This window comes from Crocodylus siamensis, chromosome 3 (genome assembly GCF_052110815.1).
Source record: "Crocodylus siamensis isolate JL-2025a chromosome 3, ASM5211081v1, whole genome shotgun sequence".
In the NCBI taxonomy this organism is placed as follows: domain Eukaryota; kingdom Metazoa; phylum Chordata; order Crocodylia; family Crocodylidae; genus Crocodylus; species Crocodylus siamensis.
Window position 1 is genome coordinate 117,040,375 of NC_143397.1, and position 16,911 is coordinate 117,057,285.

The 16,911-nt window shown below is 56.5% G+C and overlaps 1 protein-coding gene across 2 annotated transcripts; it reads right to left on the minus strand.

Moving 5' to 3' along the window:
* Nucleotides 1–8,026: 8,026 nt before the first annotated feature.
* Nucleotides 8,027–16,030, minus strand: LOC149868724 (uncharacterized). 2 transcript variants are annotated; one of them, XM_090037272.1, is made up of 13 exons: nucleotides 14,870–16,030; nucleotides 13,766–14,281; nucleotides 13,236–13,351; nucleotides 12,780–12,902; nucleotides 12,291–12,370; nucleotides 11,759–11,861; nucleotides 11,566–11,661; nucleotides 11,178–11,285; nucleotides 10,730–10,865; nucleotides 10,049–10,143; nucleotides 9,709–9,861; nucleotides 9,014–9,161; nucleotides 8,027–8,591 (listed from the first exon to the last, which is right to left on the minus strand). In XM_090037272.1, the coding sequence occupies exons 2-13, from the start codon at nucleotides 14,274–14,276 to the stop codon at nucleotides 8,446–8,448; spliced, it is 1,815 nt and encodes a 604-aa protein (XP_089893398.1). In that variant the 5' UTR covers nucleotides 14,277–14,281; nucleotides 14,870–16,030; the 3' UTR covers nucleotides 8,027–8,445. The 2 variants fall into 2 exon arrangements, with proteins under 2 accessions (XP_089893398.1, XP_089893397.1); XM_090037271.1 differs by lacking the exon at nucleotides 14,870–16,030 and having other exon boundaries at nucleotides 13,766–14,312.
* Between the last annotated feature and the right edge of the window lie 881 nt (nucleotides 16,031–16,911).

Consider the following 16,911-nt stretch of genomic DNA (forward strand, 5'->3'; position numbering starts at 1 on the left):
CCATGCTGGGGCTGTCTAGCAGCGAGCCCCGCGCCGAAGCACCCTCAAGCCCCAGCAAATCCCTCTGCAGCACATTGAGCCCAGGTGACCCCCTGGCTCCCCTGCCAGCTAGGGCTGCTGTCACTTGGCTCAGCGAGCTGTGATCTGGGCGCACTTGCAGAGACGTAGCCAGGAGCTATCTGCCTTAAGGATGTAGATGCAGTCCATGTCTTTACAGAGCTGATGTCACTGTGTGCTCTGTCCAGTCAGAAGGCAAGCATTTCCCAGTCACTCACTGTGTGGAGGGCCAGTAGGGGGCGCTCCTGTGTTGAGCCGCCCACCTTTCTGTGCCCGACCACCTTCCAGGCTCTGAATGACTCCCTAGGGGCACCTTATTTCCGGCCGACCCCTCTCCCGGAGCACACTCGCTAGTCTGGGGGTAACGTAGCTACCACCACCCCAAGAATGGACTCACTCTCAGCCCTGTGTCCTTGGGGAAACACAGGCCTAATGTCCTATGGGTACTCGACCCAGTACAGGCACTTGGGGCACCTCCCCAAGTCTGGGGGCAAAAAGTATAGTCTCCCTTAGTCTGCAGACCTAAGGGGTCTCTTAGGCATAATTTAGACCCACCCCTCAATAAGTCTCCCACACTGGTCACAAAGAAGGACTTTATTGATTACAGGGGTGGGGTGAAAATAGGGTACAAGATTGAGCAATATCCTAGAAATCCTACAGGGCAAACAGTCTGGCTGAGGTAGCCTTTTGATCACGCATCTAAGTTACTGACAGCTAGATATCTAACCAGATCTTGAGTAGCTTACTCACAAGCATCTTCCAAAGGCAGGTGAAGTTTCCCTCTGGAGGCAGGCGGTTCCTTGCTCATGAGTTTTGGGGTGAGAGAGAGCCAGTTTCAGATGGTAAGGCTTCTCTATGTCCCCCGCATGGCTGCTGCCTCACCTTATGGCCGAAGAGGCCGCCTCCTAGCCCATCCTAACTTATATAGCCCCTGTGACCTCATTCACCTGGTCCAGTGGAGGTCAGCCCCAGTTGGCTGTCGGCAACCAATCTGAAATACATCACCAGTTACCGGGCAGACTCCAGCCCACCAGGTAGATGCCCCTCACCCAGGTGGCTGATACCAGTCCCTTAGGCAGAGGGAGCAGGTTTCCTCCCTCCCTCAGGAATGCAGCCAGCTCAAGTTACCTAAAGAGACAGGCTGAGGTGTGAATCCTTTGTGCTGGCCCATCTAATCACATTGTCACAGGGCAAAGATTTTGGAGAGAAACCAAGGTGGCTTTCTGCCACAGACTGAACCAGTCCTGAGTTTTCTTCATGAGGAAGCCTTGATATTTTCGGCACGCCTCCAGATGCCTTTCTTGAAGCTCTTGCTCCTCCTCGAGCGGTCAGCGGTGTCCAGAGCACCGGGGCAGTTGACACGATCCTCTCGGAGGCGCTGCTGGAGGGGATGTCTCTTAGCTGGGTTTTCCGAGCACTTGAGATTGAACCTCTGCTTTCGTTGCTTCTGTTGTAGACATCAGCGTGTGGCCGCACGCATGGATGTGATGGAACGGATCAAACCAGGATCTATCCAGCACCTTTGGGGCTGGTCTTCTCCTCGACTTCTTCTCATGTCCCTCCTGGGAGAGCTGACGACAGGGATTCAGCAGAGTCTGAGGATTGTTCAAATCTGAGCGAGCCGCGACGGGAGCGCTCCTGCATGCTGGCAGTTGGGAGTCCTGCACTGCCCTGGCCGTAGCTGTGCTGAGGTGGACTTTGCAATGGGTCTCACCGCACTCCCCGTTGGCGTCTTTACTCTAATTCTAGTTAAAAACCAGCAAGTTGTCCACCCTGTTCAATGTAGTCCAGCTCTGCCTTAGTTAAGGAAAGCCAGGAGGTTTATATGTGGGGCCCATGATAACAAATGTATTAACGAGGTCAGTTGTCTTCCATGGCCGGGTCCATTTTCCTTGATATCAAAGCTTTCGTGATTCAGGTTTTTCCTCACACTTTTCAGCTCTTTTCCCACACTCCAAGATGGCCTTCCCTTACGTAAGCTGTGGCCAATGGGGGTCATCAAGTTCCTCAAACGTTGGTAGTAAATTAAATGTAGACAGTTTTCTGTAGACTCTTTCTTTAGGCTCTTGATGTCGAAGATGGGGAGGAGAGGTATGTGACAGAAGAGACAGGCAAGGAACATAGTGTATCTGCAAGTACCTGTCATAGGTTTCAATGGTTCATTCAGTTGCTTTGTGACGATTAGATCATATTGTGCATGCTTGTTCAGGAAAAGAAACGCACGCAGCACTGGGGACAAGTGCTGTCCTTCAATCCAGTTGGGCGCTGTTCGTGCTGTGTCCTAGGGTGTGGACAGTCCAAGTTGCAAACCGCGGGACTGGATCAGGACAGATCCCAAGCAGGTGACATGACACTGGCTGTTTAAGGTGCCTTTTCTAGTGCCCTCCACACGGAGAGGAGCAGAGTTCATCTGAAATAGGCCTGCTCACTCATAATTGCAGCTGCCTAACCACACACCTGTCTCAGTACAAAATAACCCTCGTATGGTCATTGTCTCCGTATGCAAAGGTCCGTGAGGATGGGCAATCGCTAGCGTCTGCCCCCATCGCCACTCACCCATCACTGTGGGACTTGCTATTGAAGCAAGAGGCCTGTGCACGCCTTCTCTTAACGTGGAGAGGAAGCGGCGCAACAGCAACCAGACAGTACTTCACAGGAAGGAAACCTGAGTCCCGTGTCAAGGAAAACCGAGAGTACTGAAGAGGTCTTCTGCTGCGGCCTACATCTGCCTGTGCCACCATTGTGGCAAGCTCACTCTCCACTTTGCCAACATGGGTGACCCTGGCAGAAGTGAGAAAAATAAAGCAGAACAAAAGCTTGCGTGACTGAAAGCCCCTGCAATTTCCACATCAGGACAAGGAAGACCTTTCTGCAAGGCACTTGGGTGGGCTTGTTCTGTGCAGCTTTCTTCACGTAACCATTGTTACTAGCCAGCGCCTTGTAGACTACATGCACACAGACACTTTGCCCTTCACTCTAAGACCGTGGGAAAGGACCTTGTGGGATTGGTTCTTGCAGGAGGACCTGGAGCAGGCTACTCAGCCAAAGAGAAAAAGAGAAAAACACAAGCTCCTCTCCCACTGCAGCCACAGCCTTCCCAATGTAAGCTTTGGTCACTGCTTAAACAGTGCCCCAGGGTCCCTCCCCAGCCCACTTGAGGGATCAATGCATGCCTGTCTGCAGGGTGGGACTGGCAGTGGCAGGACTAACTGCCCTGCCCAAAGCTTGAGGGCTTGAGTTGCAGTGCCCCACTAAGATTGGGACTTCCTCAAACTCCTGAGGCAGCAAAGTGGAGCAAAACTCCCCTTAGGAGACAGCAACACTGCCAGAGGATCAGCCTCACCCCACTGTGCTTGTTTACGCTCTCCCTCTCCCCAGCAGATCCTGTCCTCCAGGATCATGGTCATGTTAGTATGTCTGCGTAGGAAGTACTGTATTTTTCAAAGTATAACGTACCAGGTTTCCAAACAAACAAAGAAACCAACACTGCTGGCAATCCCACTGTTCATGACATGCAAGACATAGGGTGAGAACGGTTCCTGCCAAAAGCAAAAGCAAAAGCAAAAAGTCCAGTCTTCATGTGATCTAGAGGGTGCGGAGCCCTCCTGGGCTGTGGGCTGCCCTCCTGTAGTGCCATGGTGCTTCCAGGGGGAGCACAGCCAACCTCAGTGGGTGCACGTGCCCCTCCATGCACCCGCTATGCATTGCCAATGCTTTTTTCTGAACCAACTACCTAAGTGGGAGAGATGGCAGGGCAGCTTTGGGGCACATAATGTATTTCCCCAGGTCTAGGAGAGAAGCAGGCAAAGGCTGAGCTCAATGCCAGATACCAGGATGGCTTGTGTTCACCTCCTTCCCTGTGGGAGTACAGGTCCCGAAGGGCCCAGAGGAGGCCAGGCCCAGGCACACAGAGGACTTACCAGGAGTAGCTCCACCCTGGGGGGCCACAGGCAGGGAGGTCACCAGCTCTGCACAGGCCCAGCCCAGCCCAGCCAGGAGATCTGGGGACAGAGAGGTGAGAAGAAACAGCCCAAAGGCAGGGAGGGGACATCCCCAGGCTCTCTAGGCCTCCCCGGTTGCTCCCAGTGCCTCCCAGGTCCTCCCATCCCCCACGGCACCTGCCACTCACCTGCACCAGCCACGTGCAAGGGGAGCCACAGCACCGAGGCAGCACCACGCGTCTTCTCCACAGCCCCACTGCTGGTGCATTTTCAACCTCTTTGCAAGGGCAATGTCCCGCCCGCACCTCACCCAGCTCCTGCTCCTTCCCAAGAAGCACATCTTCCAACTTTGCTCGGCCTCTGCCCTTCATCCTCCCCCACCCCTGCCCCTGCCGGGACATGCACTGGGCAGAGCCCCCTGCTCCACATCTCCTCCTGACGCCGGCCTCGAAACGGCACCGCTCTCCTGCTGCAGCCTGACCCCTGAGCGTCCTTCCCACGCTCTGGGGATACTGAGACGGCTTCTCCCAGGGCCCTTCGGGGGAGAGCTGGGCCACAGCCCTGCCTCTGGACACCTGCCTTTCTCAGAGCTGCTGGGCTGAGCTGATCACAGACATGTGGGATCCAGGGGCAAATCCAACCCACGGCAGTGAGGGGGCCCTGGCACTGCCTGCCCAGACCCCTGGCAGGTCAGGAAGGGCCAGCACGGGCTGTGGGGCTGAAGGCGCAGAGCGTCAGCTCCAAGAGAGTCTCATTCCTCAGAGGGAAGAGCTGGTCTCGGCCAAGCATCCTGAGTGGGAAGCCCCTGTCTCTCTCCCTGCCCAGCTGCAGCTGGGGAGACAATTCAGTGCCTCTGGCACTGGGCAGGGACCAGCTGACATCACGGAGGAATATCTCACCCCTCTGTGCTGTTTGCAACAGTCCCAGGGGGAAAAAACCCCATCAGAAGGGGCAGAGCCCACATGTCTGTCCCAGCGTGTGGGACAGCTCAGCCAGGGCAGCGCATGCCCCCATGGAAAATGTGGGTGGGAAAATAGATAGCCACAGAAAAATAATTAAGGCCAATGATGCCCAAACACTGGCAGCAAAACACCTTCCACTGGTACCAGACTTAATGGTCCACTTCAGTTGGTGGCAATGAATTGAGAAATGTGTCAAGAGAATAGTCCGTTCTCTGAAGACAGCATTTACTGAGCACAGCAATTTGCAATTTCAAGCACACAACATAAAGCAACAGAAAAACTTCACCTAAGCTAAGAGACAGCCCAGTAAGACACAGTAGCGACAACACACTCCACTTAGGCTGACTTCAACTGCAACATAATCATCCAAAAAGACAGCAGAAAGCCTTGCCTGGGTCTTACGAAACCCCAAGGGCAGAGTATCTCCTTGCAGCCAGGGATTCACAAAGTTCTTCTGGAGGATCCGCAGGTCTTCTTAGGCATCAGTGTGGAGATCCCACCAGCCTCATCTCTCTGCCTGGGCTTGTCTGGGCCAATCTGCACCTCCTTCCCCACTTGAGTGCCTGGACCATTGCGTGATTTCACGTCCCTCATGTCGCACATCCCTCACCACTCTCATGCATTCGGTGCCTCTGTCTCTTCTCAGGTATCCCGATCTCCGGCTCTTTGCACATTCTGCTTGGAAATGGCAATGGAAATGTCATTCCTTGCCTGCTTTGGGCACAGCAGCCCAAGCAGTTTGGACCCTCCCCTGCTCCTGTGGCTGTTTCTGGCACACACTTGTGACAGTTGTGCCAGGTCTATGCCAAAAATATCCCCTCCTGTCTTACAGTCCAATCTTCCCAGAGATAGTTAGAGTCCCTTGGGGCCCAGAGTCCTCATTTGTCTCAGACACACATTGCACCTCAGCCAGTGACAGGATCCCAGGCTCAGGCACCTCAAACGTACCCATGTGCCCAATGCCGACTAAGTGTCCTGCCTACCTCTTCACCACAGCCAGGACTGTCAAGGCTTCCCTAACACAACGGACATGAGTCCAAGACCATGGGTGGGGGACACGTGTCTGTGGGCACCTCTATGCTTGTCTGTCGGGAAGAACCACAACAGGGTGACCCTTATCTCCTGCCCCAGGCCTTGGATCCCAGTTCTCCTGCCCCATCCCAGGGCTTTGTCCCTCCAGCTGCCCAAAGGGACCTCATTCCCTACCCACTTCTGGAAAGGCAGATTATGCAAGTCCTCTGCCCAACTCCTGCTCAAACTCAGCACCTGACCTGTGTGGGGAAGCCACAGCCTCAGGGTCCCTGCACACACAGCTTGGCCCCCAGTGCAGCCCCATTGCACTCTGGCTGCAGCTCTCACAGGAGTGGGGCTTTCCCCAGTGCTCACCAGGGGTCCCCAGGCTCGGGGCTTGGCACTGAGGGCCCATGTGTCCAGGCCTCTTGCCGTGTCTCTCTATGCAGGGGGCAGGGCAAGCTCAGGGAATGCAGAGCTGCTGTGAGAAAGCCTGGAGACTGTGCAGCACTCTTGCAAAGCCTCTCCAGCAGCCTGCTCTACCTGCAGACCAACAGCTTGAACCCTGAGGACGTGCCCCAGTATCACCGTACCAAATGCACAGGGTGGGAAAGGCAGGCTGAGCCCAGACACAGCACTGCCCTCTCATTGTCACACTCAGCTCCCTGCAGAGGAGACGGCAGGCAGCACAGGGCACTAGTGAACACCCCCGCTGTCACACAGCCCCTGTCGCCACTGGGAGCCCCGTGCACAGGATCTGCCAGGGAGCCCCAGCACCTTCTTCTGGCCAAGCCCTCCACTATCCCCTCCCAGTGACACATAGAGGCTCCCTGAACCCCTACATCCTGGCCTCAGGGCTGGGAGTGCAGGAGTAAATAGCACAAGCTCAGTAACTGTTTGGGCACAGACAGCACCTATGCGAGGCCCAGCACGGGGTGTCTCTGGGCCTTGCATCTGTGGCAGGAAGCTACCTTTGTTTCTCCCCAAAATCTCTGCCCTGTGACAATGTGATTAGGATGGGCCCAGCAGAGGAGACACACCTTTTCCCTGTCCCTTTAGGTAACCGGAGATGGCTACAGTCCTGAGGGTGGGGGAAAACCTGCTCCCTCTGCCTACGTGACTGGTATCAGCTACCTGGGTGTGGGGTTCTACCTGGTGGGCTGGAGTCTGCCTGGCAACTAGTGATGTATTTCAAATTGGTGGGCTGACATCCAACAGGTGCTGGGCTCAACTGGACCAGGTGAATGAGGTCACGGGGCTATATAAGTTAAGACTGCCAAGGAGGAGGGGACAGCTGCCATGTAGGGGACTCAGACTGAGAGAAGAGTTTTACCATCTGAAACTGACTCTTTCCCCCATAACTCATGAGCGAGGAACGGCCTGCCTCCAGAGGGGATCTCCAGCAGCCTCGGGAGGATGCTTGTGAATAAGCTACTCGAGATCTGCTTAGATATCTAGCTGGCAGTAAGTCAGCTGCGTGATCAAAAGGCTACCTCAGCCAGACTTTTTGCTCTATGGGGTTTCTATGAGATTGCTCTATCTTGTACCCTATTTTCACCCTACCCCTGTAATCAATTAAGTTCTCCTTTGTGATTGGTGTAGAAGGCTTATTGAGGGGTGGGTCTAAATTATGCCTAAGAGGCCCCTTAGGGCTGCGGACTAAGGGAGACTTTCCTTTTTTGGCCCCCGACTGCCTGTGCTGAGTCAAGTACTCATAGGACTATTACGCCTGTGTTTCCCTGAGGACACAGGGCCGAGACAGTCCGTTCTCGGGGTGGTGGCAGCTTACGTTACCCCCAGGCTAGCGAGTGTGCTCCAGGAAGGGGGTCAGCCAGACGCGAGGCGCCCCTAGGGAGGCACTTGGAGACTGGAAGGTGGTCGGGCGCAGGGAGGTGGGTGGCTCAATGCAGAAGCGCCCCCTACTGGCCCGCCACAGTCAAAAGTTATGTTGAGTAAGAACAAGGGCAATCAACATTTATCAGAAAAGGTAACAAAATATTAACTTTATTAATCTACAACAATTTAAGATGATGTATAGGACACTATATTTGCTGCTTCTTTCTCTCTCCTCTGCCCGACGAGTATTCATGTTTTGGCCAGATGTAGTAAGTCCTGCTATTTGGAGAACTGATACTGCTGTGATCTCATTGCGCCCCAGTGCCTCAGAGGAAGGCAAAAAAACCCCCACAGCCAGTATGATCTTCAAGAGGAACGGGGGGAAAAATTCCTTCCTGGCCCCAACTGGCAACCGGCAAAAGCCCTGAGGCCTGGGATTGCAAAATGCCACACACACTACAAGAGCTACCTTGATCCCGCAACTGAAGGACCAGAAATTCATGACGCCCAGTCCTTGCTCCCAACATCTTGATGGGCAAAGTGGGTGGAAGAATAAGCCAAAGTCTCCACCCACTGGAAACTTCTCCGGTCCGGGCAGATGTTTCAATCTCTCCGGGGGAAGGCTAGCTCTGACTGATTCAAGGGGTGTTCACATCAGTCGATGACCCTAGCGTGGTGGCTGGTTCCGGGCTGGAGGTTCCCTCTGTGGGCGTCTTGCTGCCTGGGGGGCTCTGCATGGTGCATTTGCTCAGAGGGGTGCTGTCAGCCTCGCTGGTGGTTGAAGCTGTCACCATCAGAGATGAGAAAAAGCAAAGGGTGATCAGAGATGCGCGTTGGTGAATTTAAGTCTTCTAAACAGAAGACTTAATGGTGATGGGCTGTATGGCTGCCCTGTGCTTAGTTAAATGCTTAAATGGTTTCAGCAGTCATAGGATGTGGGAGACCTGTTTTATGGCCAATTCCTCCATGGGGAGATGAACACTCACTGCCTGGCGTGTAGGGCGGGGGGGAGGAAATGGGTCCTGGCAATGGCAGGAGGAGAAGGGAATGGGGCCCAGTGGAGAGCTGATACCAGGCCAGGTGTCCTTGGGGACAGAGGGGACAACTCCCCACACACCAAAGGGAGAAGGTCTGTGTCGGTGCCATGAGGCTCCGTCTTTCTTTTCACAGGTCTCTGATCTGCAGGGGCAGAGGAGGGAACGGTACCTGCAGAAGGGACGTTGGGCTGCTGCAGAGGGGAGGGGGTCCTGGAGGAGCTTGCCAGCAAGCTGTGGCCTTGCAGCTCTTTGGGCAGCTGTTTGAAGCCCTTCATGACCAGCAGCTTCCTCATGACCCTGGCAGGGATTTCTTCCTCCTGTGAAGTGACAAGAGCCAGTGAGAGACTCTTTTCCCTCTGGGAGGTGGCAGCCACAGCAGTGTCACAGCACCAGGAAACAGCAGCTCCTCCCCGTCTCTAAGAGCTGGATCAAGCACAACTTCTAAGACAGACTCTTTCAGGCTGCTTGAGACAGGGACGATCTTTCTTGGAGCAGGGGCTGACCTAGATGGGTGCCTCGGGGGCTTAGTCTTCTATGACTCCATAGCCCGGGGCCACTTGTGGTGACCTGGGGCCACAAAGGCCCTTAACCTAGGCAGTGGCAGCTTCTCCTGATGGAGTTGTACATGTCGTCATAGGTCCTGGCTAGAGATACGCAGCTGAAGAGGCCGTATTTGTGCAAGGGACACGCTGGTGCCATCCTGAGCATACAGCCGAACTAACTCCTTTCTCAAAGGCACTTGCCAGGGTTCCCGTCTGCTTTCACACTTATGGGAATGACTTAAGTGTCTGTGGGATGAAGTGGCCAAGAAGTTAGGGGCCCTATGCCCCTGCACCCACTCCCTGATCCCAACCCTCTGCTTACCTTATCCCCGATCAGCTGGCCGGCTTCCCCCAGCATGGCGTAGAGGAGGATCAGCACAGCACAGCTGACACACATGTTGATGTCCAACACCCCCGCAAGTGCCCTCTGCACGAAACACCTCCTTTGCCCCTCTGATAAGATCTTTTGAAGCACCTGAAACCAAGGGGACAGAAAGTGTTTGCAAATCCCAGAGCCGGGCTCCGTGACCAGGCTAGCTCCTCACCAGGGCAGTAGTAGAAACCGTGGGAGCTGCAGAGAAGCAGCAGGCCTTTCTCCACAGCCCTGGACACAGCCAGTCCAAGGACACGCAGCTTTGCCAGGGTGGGCAGAGCATCATTACCTCCCCGACTTGAGCCAGGTCCATGTAGCTCTGGACCTGGCTGTGCTGTTCCCGGCTTAGATGGAGAAGCCCCTCTGCCTCCTGTGTGTCTCGCCCTAGGACAGACAGAAAGATCTTACTCAGAGCTGGCGTTGTGGCTTCAGTGGTTCGTGTCTGCCCAGTGGAGCCAGCACTGCCGCATGGCACAGCGTGCTCAGGGCCCTGGCAGGGTTTCGTCGTCCTGAGTCGTAAGTGCTTATCCAAGCTCCCTAGGTATCCTGCGTCCTTTATGTTGTGGGGGCTCTGGGACTGGCTGCCTGGTTTAGACAGGGTCAAATAGCAGAAATGCACGCACCCCTTCAAGACAAGCACTGCTTCAAGTTACTTCCCCGGCAAACCCCCAGCCTCTTTCTTGTGGTATGTGCTACTGCCTCTGCCCTTGCCCAGTGGGGGCTCTTTCCCTCCATGTCTCTCCCAGCATGTTTCTTTTCCCCACTTTTGAGGGCAGACCCCGAACATGGTGATTTTCCTAGCCTGCGACCAAGCTGGGCTCTGGAGTAAAAGGGCTGGTGTACATTTGCACACTACTCTGGGTGTGGGCAACCATTGGCAGGGGAAGCTTCTTGTCCCCGAGCTGGGATCAGTGTGTGGACAGAAGGATTGTTTCCATAGGGGTCTTGCACCCTGGCTGGGCTTCCTTACCCTTGTGGTGCAGCAAGATTTGGGCGAGCAGGTAGATGCCCTCCCTGGCCTGGCAGCTGATGTCTGCTGCTGGGTGGCTGAGGGACAGACACAGCTGGGCCGCGGTGTCACCCATCTGGGGCATGTCGGGTGAGTCCTAACAAGGGGGAGAGGGGAAGTGAGTGCGTGCAGCACACACACTCTTCCCCAGCCTGGGTGTCTCTGTGCATCTCCTCCTGCTGCCCCATGTCGCAGGATAGGTCAGGCCAGAACAGGTAGTGCCAGAGCATTCAAGCCCTCTGTTCCCCTCACAGCCTGGAGCCGAGGGACTCGAGCTGGTTCCCTGGAGGTCTGCCTGCCCTGCTGCTCCAGGATGACCAGCACCAAATGTGACACTGCCCGGAGCAGGGTGAACACATGGCAGCCTCAAAAGACCCAGGAGGCACCCCTGTGCCCAGGGGCCCCTTACCTCTAACTGTGGGAGGAGAGAAGCAGCAAAGCGGAGAAGGGCGCTGCTGCTTCTTATGGCCTTTGCCCTGGCTATGGCATTGGGAGACTGCAGCCAGGATGTCAGGTGCTGTGGGAGAAACCAGGTCAATGGCCACTGCCCCTGCAGTGCCCACAAGCCCATGCCCTTGCTCTGCCTCAAGGTTGTCTTGGAGGTTGGAGGATCTGCCGCACGGTCCAAGGGTCTGAAAAGGGCTCTCCAGGCCTGGTGCAGACAATGCTGATCCCTCGCGACAAACCTGTCTGTCTCCTGACAGGGCAGGGATCCATCCCCGAGGACAAGTTTGGGCAGCTCACAGGGCACTGAGGCCGTCCCTCCCCGGAGCCCAGCTCCTCCGCGCCGTGCTCACCTCCCAAAGGAACTGCAGCCTGCCCAAGCTGGGTTTGGTGGCCATCAGGCTCCTCAGCATGGCCTCCAGGTCCTCCATGTGCTTCTGCTCTTTGGTCTGCAGGGGAAGGATAGCCAAGGCTGAGTACCATGCGGCCTGGGGCTGCACCTGCCAGGCAATGGCAGCAGGACTGTGTAGGGGGAGGAGGACTGACCCTGACATAAAGGCTGTTTGGTGTTGCGGATCTCAGGCAGATCTTCAGGGTGGTCTGCAGCAGGCACGACTCCATGGCTGGCTCCAGGGCTGGCTTCAGCTCGCTGTCAGGAGAGAGGCGCCTGTGTGAGCCTGAGCTCTGTGGGGCTGGTGGGGGCACTGCCCTGGGCTGGACAGGGGTGGTGTACTTGGCACCAGTTGGCAAGAGTGGAAGCAGGAGCTGTCAGGTGGTTACGAACTGGCTGACGTCAACCAGCCCACCCGTACAAGGGCTGCAATACAGCCCCCTCTCCCACTGCCCCGTGACCCCGCTGCCCTCCTGCAAGAGCCCCACAGCTATTCTCTCCTCAAGGACGTCTCGCCACCCCTGGAGGGAAATGCCTGTCCAGCCAGCAGAAAGTGATGCCCCTGCTCTATTGCAAAATGGTAGGATAGCCACTGGGGGCCTGTGATGTGGCTGGGGTGGGCGAGTAACTCGCACCAAGGCCAGAGCCAATATCAGGGCTGGAAGTGTTGGGCAGGGACGCCAGTACCTGAGGCTGCAGATGGCAGCTATGCTGTTGCACAGGATCCTGTTTGGCTCTTCATCCTGTGTCTCTGTCTCCATCAGGCCCTGGGAGCCCCAAAGGCCCATGTGAGATTAGGGCCCCACAGGCCACAGGCCCGTCCTGCAGGGGAGACCCCCCAGTGCTCCAGGCACAGGCAGGTGGATCCTGCTCGCTATGGCAGGACCCCTCCCACATTTCCCTCGCACCCACACACCCAACATGGCCAGCCCGCCCCTTCCAGCTCCCTCTCACACAAACCCCTGCACCCAACCGCTCACGCCCTGATCCCACCCAGATGCAGGATTCGCCCATTGGCCTGTATGGCTTTAGCCCAGCAGCTCCCTTCCCTGCTCTCCCACATCACCACCCAGGCATGCCTGCCCTCTCCGGGGCGCTCCCTGCCTTCCTGGCCTTGGGAGCCCCTATCCCTTCTCTCTCCACTCCCCACGGTGCCCAGTGCTTGGTTAAGCTCACCATGATCTTCTGTAGCAGGACCACTTTGCAGATCTCCGGCTCCAGGGTGTCCTCTCCCCTCTGCTTGGTGGCTCTGCAGAGTGTGGGGATGGCGAGAAGGAAGCGCTCTCCGTTCTCCTTGTCCTGCATCCCCCCGGCGCGGGGTAGGAGGAAAGACAGCGTGTTGGCCTTGGGCCTTCCCGTCCTCCCCTAATCAAATGTGGGACTAGGACCCCTTGGATGCCCCGCTTTCCTTGCACTGGTCTCGTGCTGGGGAAGCAGAGTGAGAAGCAGAGGCAAAAGCTGTTATGGGAGGCTGGCTGTCAGACCAGCGCGCACAGGTGGACGTGTCAGAGCCTGTGGGCTGAGTGTCTCCACTGAGGAGACCTGGGTTCATGTAGCATGGCCGCCCCCAAGGGCTGGATGGTGGGAGTCAAGGGTGGGCCGGGTGCCAGTTCCCTTAGGGGACTTTCCTACCTTTCCTTGGCCCTGGAGGTGCAGTATGAAGTCTGTGAGGGCTTCTTCCTCCAGCAGCATCAGGTCTTCACCCTCCTCCTCTTCCTTCACCTCCTCGCCTGGCCGGTAGGGAATCACTTCACAAGGGAGGAAAAGGGGAGAGGGTGACTCCTGCTGCAGCTTGGCAGGTGTAAAGGGGCGTAGGGGGCTCAGAGATGCTTTCATCTTCCTTCTGGAGCCTAGAGCCCTGTGCCAGAGCACGTCTCACACACCACCTCCCCATGCACCTCCTCTGCATTTTCAACCTCATGCCCCCCCGACTGAGGGGGACCAGATTGTCCCTACTTCCTCGGCAGGTGCCGGCCCCTGCACTGACCATGCTTCCCCCTAAGTCAAGCCTCACGGTGCCCTGGTGCAGGGAATGGTGCCCGTGACCCTGCGATCACTGGAGGTGTATGGCTCAGGCACTTTGTCCTGGCTAAGATTCAACTGCGGGATGCCAAGGATGGACAGATGTCCCCAGGTTTTTGGCACCCAGGCTGTCTCCTCACCTTTTATGGCGGTGCCATAGGGCGAGTTGCCCCCGGACTCCACGGAGGTGTTGAGGTCTCCCCGGGAGGAGCTGGAGCTGAGGCTGGGGCTTGGGCAGGGCTTGCTGACCTCCTGCCCCAGGGAAGCCGCATCCCCCTCCATGATGGTGCAGGGGGCCGCCTCCTCGGGCCTGGGTTCAGGGCACAGGTCGTGGTGGCTGGGTGCCCTGGGAGGGGAGCTGCAAGGCACTCCTGGTTGGTGCTCTGTCTGTGCTGGGTCCTGCCTGCCCAGCCGGAGCCGGGGCCACCTCCCCGCTTTCCGAGAGGGCTCCTCTCCTTCCTCCCTCTTTCTTCCCGGAGCTGCGGGGGTCCTCCTCCAGCACAGCAGGCATGTCCACCACCTGGTCTTGATCGTCTCCACTGCACCAAGTAGGGTGCTCTCCTCCTCTGGCCCAGGCCTCCTGCTGCTGTCCTCCTCCCCCGGGGACACCTTGGTCATCCTGTGCTTCAGCATCCGCCTCAGCCTGTCCATCCTGGCTAGGCGCAGCAGCAGTCGTGAGCCAGGCATCAAAGCTTCTTCTCCCTAACCCCCTGTCTGCTCCCCCTGGCCACCTGGGCCAGTCTCCCTTGTGCAGGACACAGGCAGCTCGCTCAGCTTTTCCCTCCCCATCCTAGCAGCTTTGGTCCTAGGGCTCTCAGGCTTTGAGAGCTGCGTGGTCAGGGACAAAGACCTTTCAGTTGATTTGGACACGCAGCTCCCTCCCCCTGTTGCAGCCCACTCCCTGCTCCTGACTGGGATGGACTGAAACCCGGGAGTCCAGGCCTCCCCTCGGACGTGGTCTCTGACTGGGGTACAGGAGCACCAAACCAGTGACATGTGGAGCCCGGTGCATGAGAGCTGTGGGTGCTCAGCAGCACCACAGGTTTAGGCTCCCAGCGCCACTCCGCCTGGGGAGCAGTTCCTGCCTGGGGAGGGGTTGGGAGTCTGCCCTAGGGGATCTTTCCAAACACCCTGCAGGTGGCCGTGGGGAGCCTCAGGGGCTGCGTCCCTCCATGGAGGCTTTGATTCTCCAGCCAAATTTGCAAATATGTGAAGGCGGCAGGGGCACGCTGAAGGCCACTCACTTGCCCTGGGGGATGGAGCACTGCTGGGCAGATGCTCAGAGACCGTCCGGGTGTGCTGCGATCTGCTTGAGGCTCAGGCACTGCGGGTTCCCGACGCTCTTGTCTGGTGCCTCCGCTGCTTCCTAGGAGCTGTAGCCGCTGGGTGTGAGGTCCGCTAGGTGCAAAGGGACTACAGGATCACATATCTGGGGTGGTTGGACCATAGCCCTTTAGACAGCCCCTTGCCCTCCTAGAATTTGCACTTCTCCTTCCTCCTGCCCTTTTCCCTGGGTGCTTCCCCACTCACAGGAGACTTGTCCCTCCCTGACTTGCCCATGAGGCCCTTCACACCAAATTGAACTGCTCCTTCGAGGTAGACATTTGCATCCTCTCTGCTACTCTCCACCTCTCTTCTACCTATGGGGTGTCTTTATGCCTGTGAATACCCAGGGAAGCATCTATTCCCCTGCTCTGCATTATCCATATCTCTCACGCTACATTTACTCTAATGACAACCAGTATTCCTGTCCACACGGGCTGTGCACCATGCCTTATCCATCCTGGCTCTGAAGGAGACCCTGGGTCACGAACCATTTGGTGGCTTCAGGTTCACAGTTCAGGAAAAACCATTCTGAGTCAGGGATACAAAACACACACAGGTTAAAACACAAACATTTCTTATCCTGTCCTATTCAGAGTGTTGCCTCTGGACCATGGCAAGCTCCTTCCTGCTACGTATGTAGCTGGAAGGAAAGGTTTCTCTGAAGGCAGGTCTTCTGTGGATGCACAATTAGTCTTTACCTCTTTCTGTCCTGCAGGACCTGGGTCCGAAATCAGAAGAGACCCTCGCTTCCTCGCCACCTCCACAAGGATTCATAGATTCATAGATTCATAGATGCTAGGGTCGGAAGGGACCTCAGTAGATCATCGAGTCCGACCCCCTGCATAAGCAGGAAAGAGTGCTGGGCCTACATTACCCCAGCTAGATACACATCTAACCTTCTCTTGAAGACCCCCAGGGTAGGGGAGAGCACCACCTCCCTTGGGAGCCCGTTCCAGACCTTGGCCACTCGAACTGTGAAGAAGTTCCTCCTAATATCCAATCTAAATCTGCTCTCTTCTAGCTTGTGGCCATTATTTCTTGTAACCCCTGGGGGGGCCTTGGTGAATAAATACTCACCAATTCCCTTCTGTGCCCCCCTGATGAACTTATAGGCAGCCACCAGGTCGCCTCTCAACCTTCTCTTGCGGAGGCTGAAAAGGTCCAGTTTCTCTAGTCTCTCCTCGTAGGGCTTGGCCTGCAGGCCCTTAACCATACGAGTGGCCCTTCTCTGGACCCTCTCCAGGTTATCCGCATCCTTCGTGAAGTGCGGCGCCCAGAGTTGCACGCAGTACTCCAGCTGCGGTCTGACCAGCGCCCGATAGAGGGGAAGTATCACCTCCTTGGACCTATTTGTCATGCATCTGCTGATGCACGATAAAGTGCCATTGGCTTTTCTGATGGTTTCGTCACACTGCCGACTCATGTTCATCTTGGAGTCCACTAGGACTCCAAGATCCCTTTCCACTTCCGTGCCACCCAGCAGGTCATTTCCTAGGCTGTAGGTGTGCTGGACATTTTTCCTCCCTAGATGCAGCACTTTGCATTTCTCCTTGTTGAACTGCATTCTGTTGTTTTCTGCCCACTTGTCTAACCTGTCCAGGTCTGCTTGCAGCTGCTCCCTGCCCTCCGGCGTGTCCACTTCGCCCCATAGCTTAGTGTCATCTGCAAACTTGGACAGAGTACATTTCACTCCCTCGTCCAAGTCGCTGATGAAGACATTAAAGAGTATCGGTCCAAGGACCGAGCCCTGCGGGACCCCACTGCCTACACCCTTCCAGGTCGAAACGGACCCATCCACCACGACTCTCTGGGTGCGACCCTCCAGCCAATTCTCCACCCACCGGACTGTGCAGTCATCCAAGTCACAGCCCCTTAACTTGTTCACCAGTATGGGGTGGGATACCGTATCAAAGGCCTTCCTGAAGTCCAAGTATACGACATCCACCCCTCCTCCTGCGTC